Source organism: Ambystoma mexicanum, chromosome 13 (assembly GCF_040938575.1).
Source record: "Ambystoma mexicanum isolate Mex_15411 chromosome 13, UKY_AmexF1_1, whole genome shotgun sequence".
NCBI lineage: Eukaryota > Metazoa > Chordata > Amphibia > Caudata > Ambystomatidae > Ambystoma > Ambystoma mexicanum.
Window position 1 is genome coordinate 176,391,759 of NC_090938.1, and position 23,020 is coordinate 176,414,778.

Sequence of the window (23,020 nt, forward strand, 5' to 3'; positions counted from 1 at the left end):
CGATATTTTTGCATCTGAAGATCCATGAATCAGAGCTAAATTATAAAGACTGCACGTCTCCCCCTTTTTTCCCAAGCAGCAGTGGCGCCCCCAAACATGTTTCATAGGCTTGGTCTGATAAGGTTCTTGGGGTGGCACAGTCATTGACTCTAAGAGGCCGGCGGGGGGACAGTGGGGTGAGGGGCAGTGCTTTTATAAGGCTGGCCGTGGCCCCCCTGCCCCCACTTCGGTGGCACCTCTGCCAAGCAGGTGGTACTTGTTAACTATCACTGTTTCTTTCACGAAACATCAGAATAAAGAAGGTGAGACCAGGGTCGGAATGGGCCATAAAATGATCCCGGGCACCAATGAAAAAGTGGCCCACCGTTGCAAATGGCTATTCAATCCTTTTGTGACACTGTTTGAATAGTAGTTTTTCAAATTGTGCATTTTAAAGAATATTTATATAGCAACACTGGTCAAAACTACTAGCCACATAGTTAAGTAACTCCTCAAACTGGCCCACATTGGCCAAAAAAGCAGCCCACTTTGACCCAAAAAACTGGCCCACAACAGGATTTTGTGTTTTTGGTTCGGCCATGGGCCTATTGCTTTATAGGCCAGTCCGGGCCTGGATGAGGCTCACGTGACCCTCTCTGCTTCGATGCGTTGAGACACAATGATTCCACATTAACTTTACAGGTGGATTACAAGATTAGTGACTTTACCCCTTGTGTGCCCCGTTTTTGATTTCTCTTTTGCACACTGACACCTACAGGGGTGGACTGGCCTATAGGGTACTCTGGAGACTTCCAGGTAGCCTCTGCACTCTGGGCCTCTTTTTGTGTGGTAACCTATTTTATTTCCAAATGTTCTCATAGGAAAAGGGCTGGACTTGCTGAACATGTGTAATATGGGGCCACTTTGAAAATGTCTTTATTACCAGTCCTCTCAGCCAACTATTGTGCCTAGAAAACACACATTGCCATGGAGTTGGACAAATCATGTTTAAATGAGACTCAAATGAGAGTGGATAACTATTGATTATCCGGTGTAGAGAACTGGTTCTTTGAAACGCTAATAAAATGCCCAGATCCCTAATCAATAGCATTTCCCAACACATATCTCAATGCACTTCACACATTTTAATTAAACATTTACAATTTATTTTGCATGTCAAAAAACATTGCAGTGAGTTAAAAGGTCATCACAAATTCAGAAACTGCATGTCTTCATACTAAATGAATCCTCTGCTTGATCGCATGCAGTACTTTAATCGAAATATGTCTCTGGGAAAGAGGCCTCCTTACAAGGTTGAAGGTAATCAGTGGTAAATCTGTGAAACACCCGTTTCCTCTTACTGGTACTCGGTCCCCTGGCATTACACGGAATGTCGCGGGATGTAATGGTCGTGCCAGTCTCCATTTATGAAGTCCCTAAGACTCCATAGGGATTTTATTTTAGAATGACTGTGAGCCCAGTGATCTTACCGAAAAGAAAAGAACGAATGAAATGTTACTGAAAAAATATCAAAAAATAAATATATAGGGGCAGGGGGAAAGGGTTAAAAGGTGTGGGGGGGGGTTGTTCAGGGTGGGTCACACGCATGGGGAAAGGGAGGTTTGGTGGGGGACCCCCACTTTAAAAAAAAATTGATATTTCTTTTTTCTGTAACATTTTATTCCACTGCCATGGGTCCCCCCCCCCAGTGCCAAGGCCTTTTTTAGTGATTTTGGTATGTTGCCATTCAATGGGCCTCATTACACGTATGGCGGAGAACCATGGCGCTATTAGCGGCAGGGTTCATGCCGGTAAAATACCGGCACCGCCTTGGCGGAAAGGGGAATTACCGCCCCATTCCAAGGTTGGCGGGGCAGTAATTCCTCCTTCCACCATTGCCCTTCCCTATTCCCATTTTTGCCCCATAGGGCATAATGGGAATGGGGAAGGCGCTAATTGCGGTACCGCAAATTGCGGTACTGTAATTAGCTCCCTGGGTCCCTTTGCGGGTTGGTTTTTAACGCCTGCAAAAAGCAGGCGTTAAATCCCCCAACCTGCAAAGGGACCTCGTAGTAAGGCGGTAAGGATTTACCGGTACCGGTAAAATACCGGTACCGGTAAATCCTTACCGCCATCCGTGTAATGAGGCCAATGCCTTCTAACGTTTTCTGTTTCATTAACCACTTAAGAGCCAAGGACGAGGTATCTCCTCCTTGGCAACAGGGAGGTAATCGCAAGGACGAGATATCGCGCCCTTGGCACTTAAGGGGTTAAAATTCTATTCAGTAACTTCCCATAGAACCTTTCTGCCGTTGTAGCTCTGATGATTGATTGTGGTAAAATGGCTGATGTACCGCCAGCTTTTTGCTGCAGGTTTCATCCTCCACCTTACGCTGAAACTCGTAGAACGGGCAATGTTGTAATTGGCAGGAAAGTGACATGGAATTACGACTTTCCCTCCATTTTTTAACCACATCACCGTACTCATAAAGAGGGGAACTGTGTCTACAAACCACTGGTTCGACCAAAACTCTCTATATGCTTGTCTAATCTTATACAGTCACCTCGTCACTGTAAAAAAGTGACACTTGTTTGTTGAAACCATTATATGCTCATTCTGATAGGCACCCAGAATGGGTTGGATATTATAAAATCATTGACCTAATAAGCTTTATTTGGCATTAGTCTTCCAGCAGACAAAATAATTAAACAATTCCAATTACATATACAATCCATACAAATAACATGCACACAAAGTTACAAGTTGACATAATGCAATGCCATAATAACCCACTAAATGCCATTGATGTTGCACTAAGAGAGTACTTTCCATTATCTACGAGTGGCCCCTGACCAGTGAATTCCTTTGCAGCCGCGCTCTATGGATACGATTCGAATCCTCAAATGTGGCAGCATTATTTGCAGTAGATCTGCAAAAATCCATGGCATTAGCAGCCCTTCTAATCGAATGTCCAATCAGAAATGGCTTCAGATAAAAACTCAAATTACTTTTTGATATAAACCATGCAATGGAAGAGCGCCTATTCTAAACTTAATGTAGGGAGATCCAGCAAGCTGCGGTCGAACGCTGTCCAAGTAATCCTCAACACCAGGGCATTTTATAAACAACCAATATCCTCTCATTAAGGCAGTTTTTTGACAGTCAAGTAACTGAGTGCATACATTATTGACATAGTATCTTTTGACCAGTGCCTCAGTTCCAGAGTTTATACTAGTGGGGCCACTGGGAGCTCTAGAAGGTCTGGTTGTTTTCCCATTGATTTGACATATCTACACCATGGGAGTTTTGAGCTCTCTTCTTGAACAAGGACATTGGTGCTGCTCTATTTGAAGAACAATGGAGAGGACCACATATGGAGCCCATAAAAAGAACTAATTCGATATCTAGCCTCGACGGCCTTCGATTTAGTCGACCACGACAAATTATGCCAAACCCTCAACACCAATTTCCACTTCTCCACGAAAGCTACACTGTGGATAAAATCTTTCCTTTCCGACCGCACCTCACAAGTAACCTTAGGGGATGAAGATCAGACCCCATCTCAGTTCCACTGGGAGTACCACAAGGATCTTGCCTCTTCCCCACACTCTATAATGCCTATACTAAACTACTCTTCGCGGCCCTAGACGCCATGGGAGTAGTCTACACAAACTTTGCGGATGATACGCAGATACTTATACCCATCACTGGGGACCTAGAACTAGACACGGCCTGCATAAACAACATATATGCACTCATACAAATCTGGATGGCTAATAACATTTTGTGTCTCAATGTAGAAAAAACTGAGATCCTCATAGTTGGTTCCCCTGCCCGCCTCAGCAAACTGCACCCTAACTACACCTGGATAATCATAGATGGCACACCCATCCCTATTTACAACAAAGTAAAAATGCTAGGAGTCCACATCGACTCGAGCCTCACCATGAACAAGCATATCAACGCTCTGGCCTCCTCCTCAGCATATACAGCCAAATTCATCCCTTTAAGCAGATGTTTCCTTACCACTGATAACTGCCTTACCCTTGCTAGAGCTCTTATTTTAACTAAGCTAGACTATTGTAATGTCCTACTGTTAGGCACACCCAAGAAGAACCTTAAAAAATTACAACTCCTCCAAAACAAAGCTCTCAGAGCAGCTTTGGGCATAAACAAGAGAGAGAGCACATCTCTCAATTTAGAAGAGATGCCCATTGGCTTCCAGTACAAGCAAGAATCCTCCACAAAACACCCACAATCACCCACAAATGTATTTCTAACATCGCCCCCACTTATCTCAGCCAATGTATCGCTCACAAAACCAGGACTGGAGCCCTCAGGTCCAGCACCAACACACACCTCCATATTCCACGCTTCACTACCTCGACAGCATGTAACGCCAGCTTCCCCCTAACTGCCCCGCGCATCTGGAACTCTCTCCCCACCACCTTAGTAATGAAATATCCTTTCCAAATTCAAGAAATCTCTAAAAACCTGGCTGTTCAATAAATATGATTAGCTACCGTTTTTACTGCCCACCCCTGCCCCTCCTGCCCCGATCCCCACCCACCCCTCCTCTATCCACCCCAGCATCCGTGCAGCCACGTATTTCGGGCTGCAACTGTTCTAGTTTAGTTTAGTTTAGTATAGTTTATTATTTGTATAGCGCCGCCTGGCCCTGGGGCATCCAGGCACTTAGCAAGGTTACAGAGTTGCAAAAATAGTACAAAACAGGCATTACAGGTAATAGGGACATTATACAATCATTTTCTCGTGGTATAGACATCAAAAATATATACAGGCGGTTGCATAAAAGTTGAATATATACATTTGTGAGGTTAAGGCGTTAGTAATAAGTTGGCATTTTAGGCTTCTTTGGCAAGTAGCCATGTTTTGGCTCCGTGTCTGAAGCAGTGAAAGGAAGGTTCAGCTCTGAGATCGGTTGGAAGGGAGTTCCAGAGTTTTGAGGAGAGCACAGTGAAGCTTGTGTTGTCTGGTTTTTGGAGCTTAAACCTGGGGATATTTAAGCACAGTGTTTGGGATGATCTGTTTAGACGAGATGGGGTGTGAAACGTGAAGTTGTCCGAGAGATATCTAGGTGCTTGGTTAGATAGACATTTGTGTGTGAGAGAGAGTGTTTTGTATTCGATTCTCTGAGGTATGGATAGCCATTGACTGGAGCGTCTAGCGTTAGGGATGTGCTCGTGTTTGGGTATGTTCAATGCTGATCTTAGTGCGTTATTTTGGATAACTTGGAGCTTGTTGATGTTCTTTTGACTGGTGCCCAAATAGAGAGCATTACAATAGTCGACTTTTGAGAGTACTATTGCTCTGTCTAGCGGAGTACAGTTAGAGGTCTAGAGGTAAGATCTGCTGGCATTGATGAATTACATGTGTAAGCGATGGCGGATGAGATGGCGTTGATTTGTCTAGTCAATGTGAGGGAGGAATCAAGATAAATGCCCAGAGTTTTAACACTGTTGGAGACAGGGATATTGTTACCATCAATGGTGAATGTCTGGTAAAGTTTGTCGAGGTTGTTGAGTCTGGATTGGGAGCCTAGTAGAAGAAGCTCAGTCTTGTCGTCATTGAGGCAAAGTCCGTGTTTGGCCATCCATTCTTGGATAATGGAGTAAAAGTTGTTGAGTACAGTGTTATCAGTGGAATAGTCGCCTGTTAGTGGGATGAGTATCTGAGTGTCATCTGCGTGATCTAGATTTATGTTACGTCCTAATTACTTAAGTGCATATACTCTGAACAAGATGTTTGTCAGCATTTCTGTATGTAACCACTGCTGTATGTAACCCACGCCTTTGGCTAAGATACATGAAACTGTTCTGAAGTTACCATTGTTGATTGCAACCGAAGTATGTATGTAAATTACGCTGTGATGCCCCATGGTTTGGGCGTATAACCAAATGCAATAAAATAAGTAAATAAAAAAATAAATAAATAACATGCTTTTAAAAGTGATATTTGATTAATGCATTCGTTACTGATGATTTATTTTGCTAAACACAAGACTTTGGAGTGGCAAACACATTTTCAATTCATTTATTTTTCTTTTAATGTAGTTTCTTTTATTAGGCAGTTAGACAGCGCACTGAGCTAAGCGCTCTCTGCAGACATCTCAGTGAGAACTGGGTATCATAATGACAGATCTCAGCAAGGATGAAAGCACATTTCGAGGTCTGAAAATTGAGTATCACTAAATTGGTAATCATTAACACCCGGGGTAGCACTGCAGACAATATGCATCAGTGCAAGTGTTACTAGCACTTGGGCAAAAAAAAGTGTCCTAGTGCAAAAATCATATTCTTTCACTTAATGTTTGAATCAGGGCAAAGGGCCAAGACTAGTGCAAGCATTGCCTAGTGAAACATGTTTGAAAGACCACGTTTTTGCAGTAGGTCAATTCCACTTGCAGCAGTGTAAAGTTTCTGTAATGTGGTTGTTTACATGACTGTGATGCTGCAAATGTCAACTAGTAAGTGCTACACCATTAGAAGACTACAGTCCTCAATTATGCCTGTGCTTTCTTTCGGGTATATGTACCATGCCCCATTGTCATCACTTGTATCGCGTTCTGTCATTTCCTCCTTCTGAGTCAGACCGTAAGGGATTCAGGCTTACGTGTCTTTATCCCGAGATATTGTATACCGAAAGCCCATATATAGAAACATATATCTTGAAAAACATTAATATTGAATGCAATTTATTGGATGAGGGGGTTGGTCCCACCCCAAACATCCATTTTCGACCCCTAAAAAACAATCACAACCGTTTCACAAAAAAATGTAATCCTTTACCCCACCCTAAATATATTCGATATAAAGGTTTTCAAGATATAAGTTTAGATATATGTGGGATTCGATATACAATATTCTATATAAACACTGTATACCAGGATTCAGTACATTTCTATTTATTTCTTTCCTACTATCACTGTTTTTGGTACTCTGCAAGTCATAGTAACACTTTCTTGACCACTAATAACGTAAATAGGTAACTTGCAAACTATTAATAAAAAGATGTTTTTTTTTTTTTACAGAAAGCAAATGCAAACTTTTTATGCAGCCCTGAAGAATTGGAAATCCTGTTTGATGGACTTGATAACGACTGCAAAGGCTACCTGACAACCGAAGAGTTCACCTCAGGGCTAAGTATGAATACTTTCTTCTATTGCATGTGTGCAACATGTCGCTAGCGTGTCCTGTAGTCCCAGCTAAGCTGGGAAGCTAGGGGGCAGGCGTACAAAAAGGAAGAACTACCAAAATGTAGGCCAGAGTGGGTACAGGAGCAAAACCTGCCAGTGTACCAGATCAGTGACTGATGAGGCCTTTTCTCATAAGCCTCTCTCCTTCTGGAAGTTCCTAATTCAGGAAGCTGCCATGATGTTGTTCCAGACTCTGAGTGCCTAACAGGAGCAGGCTTGTTTTCTCTCCCTTTCTTTCCTGTGCTGAGAAGGAGTTTAGCGCTGTGTAAGTGTAGTTGAAAAATAAAACAAGATACAAGTTTTGATACCTTTCATTGTACTAATTTAAAGTATTATGGTGGGATGTAATTTCATTAGCTTTCGAAGTCCCAGAGACTTCCTCATCAGATGGTGGTCTCACAATAAATTAGCAACAAAGATAATCACACACAGAGCTGCACATTGCTTATACATAGATTGTTGCATGCAGGAAAGAGTATGCAAGGTATTCAGTCCTGCATAGCCCCTTTTACCATCATGGCCATAGAATTAGAAGGAAACTGGCACATATTCAAGCACAGAGAAGCAGATCCCACTGCTCAGAATTTACATTTGAAGCGGGGCCATGTTATTCAACCATTGTTGTGCATGTTTGTTTGTTGTTTATTTATAGCGCACGCCAGACCCGAAGGTATCCGGGCGCGAGTGCAAGAATACTTTAAGCTTACAAGTTACAGTTATACATTACAAGTAAATACAGGATACATTGACAGCAGGAAAAATGATTACCCTAAAAGGTTTGTACACAGGGTAATATACAGGGTTATATGCACAATTTGTACATAGAGATGTATGCACAGTATACATTGAGAGATAAAAGCAGGGTGGAATAGGCTAGTGGAGGAGCATGTAAGTATGCGTTCAACTACAGATTAACAGATGGAGTAGTCCTGGTGTCGGTCAGTTACAGGTCGTTTTCTTTGAGCCATTTAATACAGTTAAGTCTGAAGTGTGGATAGGATTGGTCACACCTTAACGAGGTAGGGAGGGAGTTGACTGGGCTGCTTTGACAGGGAAACTGTTCCCTCCGGCAGTGCTCAATTTAAATGGGGCACAATTAGCTGGTTAGTATATGCTTCTCCGGTGGGTCTAGTGGAGGTTCTTCTTTTGAACCTTTCTGTTAGGTATTTGGGTGCTAAATCATGAATACTTTTGAATGTTAGTGATACTGTTTTAAGTTTAATTTTGTCCGCTGTGTCAATGTCATTTGTAATGTGTCCAAACACTGAAGCTCAATAAGTCTAATAAGTGGAACCAGGCATAAAAAAAACGGATGCTATTGCCCATCTTGAAAAAATTGAGGTTGAGGCGGAATCCTCTTGACAACTTCCTCCTTCATGGCTTGGAGGCTTCACTCTTTACTGTTTGGAGGTTATCATCTTGCCCTTCCCTGACCCAATACACCTTACTGCCCTTCTCATTTATGGACGGGCCCACTACATCCACCGTGATGGATTCATTCTGTTCAACTTATAGTATGAAACTGGTGCTATGTCTCCAAAACCTGTGCTGTGGTTGAAGTGTTTGTGGGCAGCAGACTTTAGTGAAACTCGGACAATACCAATCTGTCTTCACCCACATAAATGCTGTGTCCACCTCCAAAGATTGACCCCGCCCACCATTGTTATTCACAGTACCCAACCTGGCACATGACATTATGGGCCTGATTCATGGAATTTGTTTGCACGGTGCAAAGTGACTTTTTACTTTTGCAAAGTGACTGCACTGTTAACAAACACCCTGATTCATGGAACAGTTGAAACTGTTTTTTTGCCGTGCACAGTCACTTTGCATGGCAAAAATACACTTGGCACTGCTACATGAATCAGGGTGAAACATGCCAAGTGTATTTTTGCAGTGCAAAGTGACTGTGCACGGCAAAAAGACACTTTGCACTGTTCCATAAATCAGGGTGTTTGTTGGCAGTGCAAAGTCACTTTGCACCATGCAAATAATTCCATGAATCAAGCCCTATGTGTTTATTTGCTTCTTAATAGATTATAATCCCCAGAAAAGATGTCTTTACCACTGCTGCGCTCATAGTCTAATGAGACAAACAGGTTAATCAATTGCAATGTATTTATTACGTGCTGAAAACTATCAAAGAAAGTAGGTTGTCAAAACTTTAATAAAGACATTCAGGACATGTGGCCGTCCCCTTAATATAGAATAATATATTTCAGCATGAATACTACATGTAAAAACTTCTAATGCACCTGGATCTATGGCTGCTCCTCCCATTTGCCACTGTAATATTATTTTATGTGAAGGATTTATGTAGTGTGAATCAAGCTCGGAAGCAGTAGTGAGCTGTACAATACAGGGATGTCATTTCACCAAAATGCCAGAGGTAGCGTAGGTGACATCACATGACCCTTGGCCTCTGATGACATCGCAGGAAGTGATGCCATTTGACCCAACCCCAAAGTGACATCACAGGAAGTGAAGGAACACAACCTTTCGCCCTTTGACAAAACAGGAAGGGGCATCACATAGCATTGTACCTACATACACAACGATAAATATGGTTACGTCATCACTATAATGTGATATACATTTCATACAAGAATGTATCACCATATGTATCGTTAATATCAGTTTGTAAAGGTCCATTTTACCAAATTACTGTGAATGCAAGCAGACATCCAAGGGAAAATTATAATGATGTGTTATTATAAAACACGCTTAAGCGCTTTATATAGAACAAATATACATACAATAACTCCCAACCTGTATTGACACTCATTTATCGACCTCAGAAGGATCAAAGGCTGAGTTGAGGTGTTACAGAACAGACAATATGGGACTCACCACCTGAAGTGTGCCTGAAATAAACCTTCAATGTGTCTAGCAATTATTGTATAGAATTCCGGAAAGACAAATTATTTGTTATTCCTATTCTTTCTTATTTAGGGTCACTGCTCAAAGTGTTACACTAGTGCAACCCCTGTTTTTATTTTAAGAGGCCTGAACAAGAAAGGCAGCCACTCCAGAAACAAAGATCCACATGGCACTGGCCACAGCTAGACCAGGAGCTTACATTTTAAAAAAAGAAAAATTAATTTTTTTAGGGGTAGCAAGGGAGACCTGTTAGGGATTTTGTTAGCGGGCTATTACACGATTTGGTGGTATTTTAGTACCCTGGTAAAAATAGTGGTAAAATAGTGGTAATGTTTATGGTGATGCCCTATATGATGTGACAAAACTCCCCTCTAATACTTGTCTTCTACTTAGGGTCAACTGTAAGCACAAGCTAGCAGACTTTGTACCTGCGGGAGCTCGACAGTCTCACTGTCACTCCAGTCACTTATCTATGAGACTGGACTACTGTCTTGGACAGATTTGTTCATAATACACTCTTCATTATGAGCAATGATTCACAAGCCACACATGCATCATACGTTTTCTAGCTTGCTAGCTAGGTCCCTAAACTTTGCCTCCAACTTTACCACCCAAATGTTTTACCACTTTTTATATACTGGGGCACTTTCCTGTGATTTCCCCTCTTTGTCAGTGAATACATATAGGCACAGAAAATGCATCCATGCTGATTCAGTTTTAAAAATGCTTTTCTTTTTATATACACTATTGTTTGAAAACAGGTTGTGCGGTATACACATTAATACAAATGAACACTTCTTCATTAGATACATAACCAGCCTGTGTTCATAATGAAACATTCACTTTTCATTTCTTACCCAGACCTTGAACCCCGAGACAGTTGGCAGAATGTACCATCTAAAAGAAGAGACAAAAGCAAATAGCACAGCAGCCTGCCAATGTTCTTTTTCCCCGTTACACTTCAGTGTTTATCATTTTCAAATGCTAATACAAAAATTGTTCATAGAGTGATTACTGACTGTCTGAATGTAGAGATAACACAGTCATTCGCACATCCTCCTCAACTTTTACCAATACTCACATCCAGTGTATATACCTTCTTTGCTGTTATCACGTAGGGCCCTCTCTGAAGTGACTTATCGGCACACAGGAGTGTCGCCATTCCGCACAGCTTCACCACCTATAAAGCACAGCCCAATGCCCCAGATTCATGTAAAGACTTGCACTGCACGGCTCTGCTCTCTGGTTGCTGACAGCTGCACTCCTGTTCTCCTCTGGACAGCAACTAACTCCACCTCATCTGTCTTCTAAATGTATATGTTAGCCCTGCCACTCAAACTACAACCTGTCTTTTATTCTGACATCTACATATCATCCGAGCTGATTTCTCTGGAAGCATAGCTTCATAAAGAAATTTGCAACAATACTTCCTCTGGAACAATGGGACTTTTCACCATAGCACACATTTTCCATTCATAGTTTGTGCACTGAATTACAGCCAGCAAATCGCCTGCACATTATAATTCTACTGTAAAATAGCACATTACTTTGCCATTTAATTTGAAGCATTTTACACTGCTTTGTTAAAGGGTAAATTATTTGAGGACCCCAGCGAACAGAAGGCATATTGTTCTAATAACTACAGAGGGCATTCAGCCATTCTTGCTCCATAGTCATAAGCCTATAGATCGATGGGCCCTTGCGCAAGCCCGTTTCAACTCTCTATGGCTTGGGGCATGAACCAAAAACTGGTCACACAATGCACAGCCAATAGTATGCCCTTGTTGCCAGTGGCACGAGGAGGACTTACTACACTTTGCTTTCTTCTGTCCGGCCTACATGGATTTGAGAAGAAAATCAATATTACCATTGCTCAAAAACAGAGGCATCACCCAGGTTAGTCCCACTTTATGATATTTGCTATCAGCTGCTACGATGCCTGTGGCTTGGGGCTCTGTGGAGTATTTGAGAAAAGCATGGCACCGGGGGAACAACATTTATGTGGTTACACATTTATATGGGTAGCCAAAGGTACCCTTTAAAATCTTGGAATACGTTGTAACAGTGCAGATCTGACATTGTCACCACGGATGAGCTGGGAGAGATATAGACAGGTGGGGTGCAGCAATGACGACTTATATTTTAACTTATTACACAACAACCATCACTCCGAACTGGTAATGGATAGGGTTACCACCTGGGCACCACTAAAAATAAGTACAGACTATGAGCACCAGCCTTCCCTCTGAGGAGTTTGAGATGAGTTATTTTTGTGTTTTTTTTAGGTATCTAGGGACATTTTTTTCAAAAAGAGCAACAGAAAAGGCATCTTAAGACATGTAACTACGATTGTATGAACCCAATTCATTTTTGTATCCACCATATACTTTACTTCACAACTCACCCTTACTTAGAGGGTGCTCTCCCCCTGGTTAGCTCTTAGTTCCCTTGTACCGATCCCGTAGAAACTGCTTACTTCACCATATACTCCCCCCATGACTTGAAAATCACTTTGTTGCTTCCCGAAGCTAGCTCCGGGCTCAATAAATATAATAATAATAATAATAATAATAATAATAATAATAATATTACAAAGGTGCTTCGGTCTCATTTACACTCATCTAATAAGCCCTGTGACATCCAAAGATATCAGTGTAATCTTCCAGCCAGCACACCTGCACCAACCTATGAAAATGTTGACCTCATTGATTATAATGGGATCGTCATCCTTAACCCTTTGATTACATCCTCATCAGAGGCCCAACAGGATAACTCACGATTTACAAATGCAAAGATGGAGATCTGTAATCCTTTCCACTGCCATTGCTGTCCCTCTATGGGAAAGGCAACATGTGACTATTCTGTCCAAGGTGTTCTTCCTGAATTCCCGTAGGAAATCATTGTAGGCTCTGCCCACTCCAGCAGTTTTAATCGTGGTGGGCTATGGAGATGCAAGGAGTGCATTTTTGGGATCCTTTATTTCTATTTCCTCTCCGGAGAGTGAGGAAGGAAGTCCGGAGCTTTACAAGATAAAGAGGTGTAAACGAGCCAACATCGGGGAAACTCCCTGCTGGGCATGCCTTTCCTACGTATCTGCTATAAGGAGGAGAAAACGAGAACTGACCAGCCAAAAGCAGGTGGAGTTCTACATGATAAAACGCAACAGGTCACAGCAACCCATCACATCGAAGTGAGTAAGGCAAGAAAGGCTGGTCCAATCAAAAACCCACCACAAAGCCCGGTGATAAAGAAGGCCAAATGAACAGCCCCAGGGATAAGAAGTCAAGTTCAGATTCAGCTTTCCAAGATATGGTTAAAAGGAAATGTGACATGGAGTGTCCAACCACAAATTAACCAAGAAACTGCCTTAGAATCGAAGGCCATCAAATCCTATTTCACTTCATAGAACCCTCTAGAACTTTATAGGACCCTAGTAAGAGTTTGTCTCAGAAGGATAGCTGAGGGTAAAGATGCTCGCTTTGGAAGCAAGACGACAGAGCGCACCACAGGTTTGATCCCGGGTCTGTGCTTAGAAACCTCTAAGTATTAAGCGCATTATAAATAACGTATTATATCATATCATATCATATTATACCAAACAAAAGGGTCCTTCCCAGGCTTTTCCCCTAGATGATTTTCCCATGCCTACCTATTTGCTTAGCCAATTATAATCCTCCATTCACCAATCTTCACCTGGCTCCTCACCCATTTTTGCTACATTGATGTGGTGAGGCACCCACTTGCAGGATTGCACTGACAGCTGTAATCATCCCGGTCAGTGCTTCTTATCGAAACACATGGCTGAGTGATTGAGTAAGATAATTTGTATTGCGCCTGCCACTTTCTAGACTGTCTCTTGGCGCTGGCAACTTGTTACTTGATCAATTTCAGCAATCATCATTTTGTCATTTACTATTTCAGGACAGTTTGTTCAATCTCAGGATTTATCCAGTGTACAAAGGCGAAAGAGGGCATCTACTAAAAGGATTTCTGTGCCGCCCAGGCTGCTCGAACTAGAGGAAGCGGACGACAGAGAACGACAGCATTTCAAGTCGTTCATGGAGCATCTGGGTGCTAATAACATTTTTGAAGAGTAAGTAACCGCTTCTGCTTCATAAGCTTAATTTACACACATGGAAATTCAGGTAATCTCCAGATGTGGCCAGAATGACATTTCAACACCTTTACCAAGAGATGCTAGGGGCATGTGCAATGAACCCCAGGGGAAACTTTAGAACCACGAGTGACTAGAGTGTACAGTAAGGTGCTTTGTGTTTGGAAACAATTGTACATTGTAGTATGCACTGGAAATTGGCACACACAATTTTGAATCAGAGTAATTCATTAATCTCACCATTGATGATGTCAAGATTCAATCCTATATCATTAATATGAAACAAGAGGAAATCTGACCTATGTGAACACACACATGTATAAGGCACATGTAGGAACATGTTACCCATCAGATCAGGAGTCTGCAACCTTTAGGACTCTGCGTGTTCTGGACTCCAACTCCCATCAGCACTGGCCAGTAGAGCCAATGGTGGAGAATCATGGAAGTTGTGGTACCAAATAGCTTTCGAGCCACAGGTTGCAGACCCCTGCATTAGATAATATCTCTCAGGAAAGAGCTTTCTCCATACAGAACAGTGAAACCAGTGAGAGAGCTCTCCCGCCAACCATGCACTTTCGAGCCACAGGTTGCAGACCCCTGCATTAGATAATATCTCTCAGGAAAGAGCTTTCTCCATACAGAACGGTGAAACCAGTGAGAGAGCTCTCCCGCCAACCATGCACTTTGCCTTTCTGTGACTGCTGGTTCTGTCTGAGGACTCATCGTGCCTGGCTATTCTGGAACATCCAAGTTCTTAAATCAAGGAACCATGTTTGAAGGCGGAACATTTTCCTGGCTGAAGCTTTAAGCGCAATGATAAGAAAGAGTGGATCTATCGCTTTTATGAGGGCCAGTGATGGTGAGAGATTTCCATAGTGTGGTGGGTCTCTGCACCTGTTGCTTCGACAAAGTGGATCAGGTTCTGAAAATGTGCGCCACATCCTTCGAAATGGCTCTCATTGGACGGGTCACAGAGATGGGCTGTTTTTTGGCATCTTGTGGTAACACATTTGCAGTCACCAAGAAATGGTGTCCTTGCATGGTAGCCCTTTGCTTAGCTTCTGCAGCGTTTGATGACTCCAGGTTGGGCTCTTTCTGTCTCCTGGCCTCCCCTTGGGGCACTTGTGGGGGGTGTGGACGTGATGTGTGGCAGCATGGCTAGCACACTCACTCCTCACTTCATATTCTTGTTCCTCATTGTGCAGAGTGGAGGTTTTATGCATGAGGAGGACAAGCAGAGGGGTGATTTCTTGCCAGACCGCAGAATACCTGAAGCTTCCAGATACCTCTGGGTGTCGTGGGCCTCAAATATGGGACCTTGCAATGACACACCATGCCCTGCCATGCCTGCATGAGAGAATGGAGAGAGGGAGAGAGTGGGGACAAAAAACAACAGCGAGCCAGAACTTCGGAGGCCCCACAAGGCTCTCTGACAGAACAAGCCCAATTTAACTACTTTTTCATAGTACATGGCTCAGGGTCTGTCCAATGTGGCAGTGTTTTGTGGGGGAATCTGCCCTTTCACCCCTGGCATGAGCTGATACATCCCCAAAAATCCTCCGGATGGGGGAGGGTTGAAGGGTGGGACAGGACTAGTGCGGCAGCGCCCAGCCTTTCCATTTGCATGTAGCCTATCTGGGTCTGGGACCATGCCTCACTGTCATGACAGAGGGGGGTGTCCCATTTTAGAGGGGGGTAAGGCCCTTGGGACTCAACGACAACCTGATATATCTAAACCTGTAGAAGCAGTTGGAAAATTGTAAAAGAATTGTGTGAAAACCAGCAAAAACATTCCTAAAAGCTCTGCCATGGTTCTTCATGTGAAAATAACTATTTCTCCTCTTGCTTGGATTCTATCTTTCCATTTTGTGGCCTAGTGCACTATGCCTCTCCTCTGCCCTTTGGTCTTCTCCTTCACTCTGCCATTTTCTGGTTTGTATTGTGTTGTTCGCACCCTTTTATTCTTGTCCTTCTCTAGGTTCCCTTGATTCGACTTTTTTGCCCCAGCCTGGACCTTGCTGACCCTGATGTATCCTCCTGGATTCTTACTGTCCCCTCCTAGACTTTGATGTGGCCACCCTGGGTTTTTATTTGCCCATTTCCTGTCTTGGTCCCCGGCACTCCACACCCGCCAACATTCACCGCGATTTCAGTTTACTTACTGTTCTTTCCCCTCTGGGAGAATGTTGGTGTGGACCCCATGTGTTTGACTTTTACACCTCTAGAATAATTGACACCCTGGACACCTTGCATTTCCCCTTATGGACACTTCTGGAACCCTTTAATATTCTAATATTTGGCCCCCTATTCCTGTTCTCTAATATTGTATTATGTATCTCAGTTATCATTTGCTACTCAAAAGCATTCAAATACAATCAATAAATCCATGGGTTGGGGTGTCACTCTGAGGATCAACTTTATAAGGGTGTGAATTGCCCGATGTAGCCTTTGTTCCCCGCCTCTCCATGCCCCTCAAGATTTCATCTGCCCCTCCCGCCTTCCCTTAGTTTTCCAAGTTCAGTATAGAAATATTCGAATGAGTATGCAGTGCCAGAGCTGCCATGTATGTGGATAGATTAATCTAAAAGAAAAGAGTGTGCCCTGGACACATGTAATTGATTATCTATGTATCTACACTAGTGTTATGATGGGGCGTAAGGCACACTAATGTTGATATTACAAATGTCATGTATATAATCGTATTCTTCATGTCTGAGTTATATCTTGTTAGATGCTAAGTAGATTGAATCTTTATTTGTTAGAACCTTACAATCTATAAATGAAATTTTGGGGTTCCAGCTGGAAGGGAGTTAGAATGTGTTGATTTGAAATGAAAGGAGACACTGCAGGGGTAAGAGGTGACTGGGGCTGCTAAAGCTTGAACTGAAATTAAGAAGACATTATAAACCATGAAGACGCATGCCGTGTCCTTTTGGTATCGCACAACATAATAATTAGTTCTCAATAAAGTGTTGGTGGTAGAATTTTCTCCTGTTTCGGTAGAGCGATTCGGATGCTCTTTTTTTTTGTGATGTTTTGTTATACAATTGACAACCTTTAGTCACAGTTTAATTTAAAAAAAAAACAGTTTTCCAATAAGTACTTTTCCTTTGGAACGAAAGTTCATGACTCTTCAAATGATGATAGCTGTTTCTGAATGGCGATTGAGAATTTAACCACGGCTAAGGTTTTTTCACCGGATTGCAACATTTTCCACCATAAGTCTTTTGATTTGTGTCCGTACTTTGTTATGATGGGATTCATTAGAATTTCCCTTTGTGACAATAGAGCTGTAGATGCTCTTTCCAGGCTCTCCATGGTTTGTCTTGTAGGCCACAAAGACTGCACTGCAAAGGTTGTCTGCCACAGAGCTTTTCTTCAGCATGATCACAGAGGTACACGGAACTTTGCTCTGGTGGATGGATTGGGTGCTCACAAGCCACACTAGGGAGCTGAGACACTACATCACCACACGTTCCAAAGAAGAAGTTCTGAAGCTCTTCCCAACTTGTGCGCAGCCACAGTAAACTTTCTCAAGTACAGCAGACTCACAAAGGAGTAGTGTCCAAGGATAGTGTAGTAACTGCTCACCTATGGGTTTGCATCTGGACTAGAGTTCAGAGAGTTGTCAACTAGAAAATAATACAATCCAGATGTCTACTCTGCAGCTCGAAGGGTAGAAGTAGCTACAGGAAAACTTAGATAGAGAGGGGTAGTGTTAGGGATAGTTAATTGTTATCTTTAACTCTCACCTTTCTTATGACAAGATGATAACCACCCAAGTTCTTAGAGCCTTTAAAGCCGATTGGAGGTGCTCCAGTTTGAAGCACTAGTCCAGGGAATTGTACCATAATTGGCTTGTTCTGGAATTATACAGACTCCAAGAACTCTTACTAAAAAGTAAACCAGGATTTAGTACTTAGATCACATAACGCTGAAAAGGGAGGTTCATGTAAGATCCCTCGGCAAGGAAAGCTGCTGGTGCACAAGGGTTCATGGCTATTTTCTAATTTTGTGGAATAGGCATTTGTGAAATCTGAATGGCCGAAAAATCCTATTATGTAATAGTGTGAAAAGTTTGCAATGTAACTAAATGCACTGTAAATAAAATAGAAACCTGATCATTAAAAATCTATGTTAAACTTGAAATAAGGTACTTAGCAGTGTATCTTATTTGAATCATTAGAAAATAAGGTGTACTATGAAACACTCTATCAGTTCTCGAAACAAACGTAACTAAGCTATGGCATTGATTGCTGATAGGAGTACCAGAGAAAATAATTGAGTGACAGTGTAATTATCTAACTAAGCGTAAGGAGAGTAGCCCAGCGTTCATGGTTATAAATCTGCAGCACCATCCACAAACTAGATCAAGTATAACAGTGACCACAAGTACCACAATCCACCAGGTTGAATTTTCCTTATATTATAAAGATCTAACCAAGATAATTTTTCTGTTTCCTTTAGCACTCTGAGGCGTGCTTGCTGAAGATGCTGATTTAATCATGTTTATAAATTCCTTTTCCCCAGGGTAGTCTGTCACTGACAGCAATCACAATGTGCATGCAGCGCAACACTTAAGGATCTAGCAGCAGCTCATGCAGTTCTTTAAGGAAGATTGGCGATGAACTAAATCCACCTGAGCTGTATGTTTGCAGACGTCTTCTTCTTGGAGGATTTACTTGAGACCTCCATAAAGAGGTCACCTATCTTAGAAAATGTAAACTAACTTTGGGTCAACAGGGGAAAGCATTCGGTAAAATAGCCAATTACAGTTCACCCTAACCTCACTTTCCTTAAGTGCTAGTTCCGTGTCACAGACTCCGGGGATCGGGAGCCTTCTTTTGAGTATGTCTTAGGGAAACTAAGGCAGAGATTAGGGGGAGGCTGTCAAGAGGCTGGGTGGTTCGGTTGATCCATGAATTCACGTCTAGTTGTTCCTTTAGCTCGTTCAGAAAGGTATAGTGGTGCATCTAAATGTATCCAGGACTCCATAACCCAATGAATGCCTCATTTACTTCACTGGATTCCTGAGATAGCTGAGTATAGTGTGGCCTAGCCTGTCTTATGGCAGAATTGAGGTGGATGTTCTATCAAAGATTGGCCTCCGAGGGAGTCAACAGTGAACGGTTGACACTGAAGTACAGGTTACAGGGATTTACTGAATTATTGCACCCAGCTCAACACCCTAATTAAGCAATATGCCCCGGGGGCCATAGTTATAGGCCCGAGCGAAGCGAGGCAGCTTCTCAGCCGGGGGGAGGTTCGGAGTGGGGATGGCCCCGCTTCGATGGCCCCGCTTCAAGCCTCCTCATTGGCTGAGGGGCTGTCACGCCCCCCGCCGTGGACAAGGCGGCTGGGTAATGACCCGGAGAGAGCCAATCAGAATGCGTGTTGCATTCTGCTTGACTCTCGCCCTTTCCTAATCTTAGAAAATGGGTGGCTGTAAGAGAAGAGAGTGTTGCTATTTATTGAGGTCTTAGGCAGGAGTTGAAGGATGCCCTAGGTGGCTTCTGGATGGGGATTTGCTTTCTGCCTTACATGTCGACATATCCTTTTGTAGTGCATTCTGTCCAGATTATACCCTGTAAATACACATTTCTAATGCTTGCGTTCCTTGTCCATTTAAGTTTTGGGTTTTTAAATGTGCCTTCTGGATGGATAACCATTCAACTATTCAAGTTTAAATGTTGTGTGACTTTGCCTTTCTTTGAATTTGTTATGCAAGTCACTATGGGAGGGTGCTAAAGACATCCTTGTGACATGTGATGATCTTGTGAACATGTTGGAACATGCAGTCCCCATTTTTAATCCTTCTGAAAAGTGCTTTGGTGCTTCTGCCTATCACATCATAGCAAAATTAAACACTGAAATGACATTGGGACAACTACAACATGTTAGCACTATGAATGCCCAGCGACTGTGTATATCTTATTCAACTGCCAACTTGCTCAGGTTTAAGATAGATTTTTATAAACACAGCCATCACCCAAAGTTTCACTTGGGTATTGAAAAGACTGCATTTGCCTTGTCAAAAGTTTTGTTGACTAAGCCACACTTTCCAGTGAACTGAATTGCAAAGGAAAACGTATATATTATATAGTTGTCAGCCAAATGTGTTAATACCAACTCAAACATTGAATAAGTGTAGCCTCTGGTCCAATGTGTGTCTGCAATTAATGCACGCCTCAAATACTTGTATCCTCACTCACAATTTAACAGTGGTCTGCTGATCAATTTCATTGTCATTCTCTGCTGTCTCATAGCTCAACAATCTTATTGTCATTGGTGCAGGCCTTGCAAACAATGCACCAGGATGCCAAGCGGATCCTAGGGGGAGCAAATGGTACCCCTGGCTACCCGTGATGGATATCCAGGAACTTGAGCCAACATTAGGAAATATGCCTACATTGATTAAATTATTTGCAGACCCCGCTTGCATGATATAGTCTGGAGGCCTTTTCTTCACCCATACTCATCGTCTTCATTTAATTTGAAGCAAAAATATCTCTTGCCCTGGATGTTAGCGTACTGATAACTTGCTGCAGTAATTTTTAATAAGGTCCCTATCCATTGCCCTATTGTTTTCTCACATGAGAGAGAGGTCCGATATCAGAGTAGGGTCTTTCAAGCTCTTCCCTGTTTGCAATTGATTCATTTATTAATTTAATAATACATTTATAGACCGCCTTAGGCCTAAAGGAAAATGGGTGCTAAACAAAAACATAAACGCAAAACATTAGAACCAGTAAGACATTAGACAGGCCTAAAAACATAATACCAGGTCAGGATAATAAACCAACAAGGGTAACAATAATAAAACCAGTCCATTCTTTGGTACAGAACAGGCTGCAAGGTTCCAGGTGGGCTTACCATTTAGGAGTGTGACCCCTCTTACCCTTGCCTTGATTGTTCCGGTGTAGAATGGATATTTGCTGTGGGCTTGACTAGATGCTAACTCTCCTATTAATTAACCTTCCCTTTCTTACATAATCTCTTGACACAAAGGACATGTAAAAGTCATACATTCTGGGTTAAGCTACTAGACTGTACCTCCAGCAACCGTATATGCTCCATATTGCCCAGGGCTCTCCAACCTGAAGCTTTCTAAATGTTCTTGGCTACACATCCAATGATCCCTCACAATTTACCATGATAGTTATTGTTGGTGGGAGTTGTAGTCCAAAATCTCTTGAGAGCCAAATGTTTCAGACATAGATGATAAAACTGCAGGTAATGGCAAGGCAGGTAGAGAATGCAGACAAAACAGAGAAACACACTCTACAGACACAGGGAGAACATCCAGGACCACTTCCAGCTTCTTCAAATTATGAAGCCAGTTCCAGTGCCAGTTCTTGCCTACTTCCAGAGATCCTTAGTATGAATGTGAGTATATTTAATTGTGCAAGGCTACAATCTTGGAATCCACTTACCTTTTTGGGCATTTGAGAAGTGATATGTTTCCTGTCCAACTAAATATCCTCACACATTTAAATGTACTTCATCATTTTCTTACACAGCAGAAATTAGCCATTTGAAAGCAAGCAAGGGAATGTTGGCACTCACAGTAAAGAAGTAAATATAACAAATCCTGTGGACAACCTCCATTACAGGTTTACTGTTGTATCAACAAGGGAAAGACCAGGGAAGCATCAAGGAAACTTGTTTTCTTTTATGTTCACGCGTCTCGGCTATGTTTAATTGTGAGTTCCCAGTGGAAATGTCACAGAAAAATGTTAAGTAAAAATGAAAAAGTTGGGGATAGAATTAAAAACCTCCAAAATGTGCCCTACCATTGTAGAAATAAATGTGTTTGTGAAAATGTCAATCTATTGACATATGGTAAACATTGCAGGTAGCTACTTTAAGATTCCGACGTATGTCTTTCCCGATCCAACCAATCAACAACCCGGCACGTGACATAATGACATAATCATGCAAGTTTCCTAATGACCCCTTTCTGACTTCCTTCCCTTTATATCTCTTATTCATAGAACTACATAATGCCCCCACCCCATATACAGCTTAGTCACAACCATTGAAAGCCTCCACATCTTCACCCCAGTTTGACTTTGTTAAGTCACTTTTTTATTCATGGAATATATCTATGTACTGTGTATGTAATTAATAATGACTATAAACATTCAACTGCTCTCTACTCAAAAATGAATTGAAAAAAATATACTTTGATCAACATATTTGCTCTAAATTGAATTAATAAACATACCATAGGAATATTTTTGCACAACATTTCTACTTTTCATGTATTTTATATTAAATAAAAGCAGTTTTTGTTCTACACATGTATTAATAATGAGTAAAGAGAATCAATGTGATTCTTTGCTGTTTGCATTTATTTAGTTAAATAATAATGGACAGATTTTACTTAATGTTGTTTTACTCTACATTTGTATGCTCTCTATATGCTTTTTAACCGGTCACCTCTTTTTTACTGTCTCTAATATAAAAGTACCTTCAAATAATGACCAATCTCCATTTCAGTGAGTCTGAGATTTGGAAGCTCTGGGCAAAGCTGCGACATGATGAACCCTACCTTCTTGGCAACTTGGAAGAGTTCTTAGCGAAAGTGACCAACCAGATCAAAGAAGCTCAAAGGGAAAAGGAGACTTTGGAAATGACTTTGAAAAAGTATGTAGTCCAACACATTACGTTACATTAGGCAGTCGGGTTCTTTCTCACATTTTGCGCACATAAGCCGGAATGTGGATGTTAGACCACTAAAATAAGGCTAGTACAAGATTTATAACCTAGTTCAGCATCTGCTACATACACCTGTTTACAGCCACCCCTTTCTCTCTGAACATTGTCA

At 42.0% G+C, this 23,020-nt stretch overlaps 1 protein-coding gene across 3 annotated transcripts in view; it reads left to right on the forward strand.

Moving 5' to 3' along the window:
- RAB44 (RAB44, member RAS oncogene family) overlaps nt 1-23,020 on the forward strand; it is a 353,899-nt gene that overhangs the window by 76,604 nt on the left and 254,275 nt on the right. For all 3 annotated transcript variants that reach the window (XM_069633561.1, XM_069633560.1, XM_069633562.1), the window contains exons 3-5: nt 7,032-7,143; nt 13,998-14,169; nt 22,693-22,839. In XM_069633561.1, the coding sequence (XP_069489662.1) occupies nt 7,032-7,143; nt 13,998-14,169; nt 22,693-22,839 (431 nt within the window). The remainder of the gene's footprint in view (nt 1-7,031; nt 7,144-13,997; nt 14,170-22,692; nt 22,840-23,020) is intronic.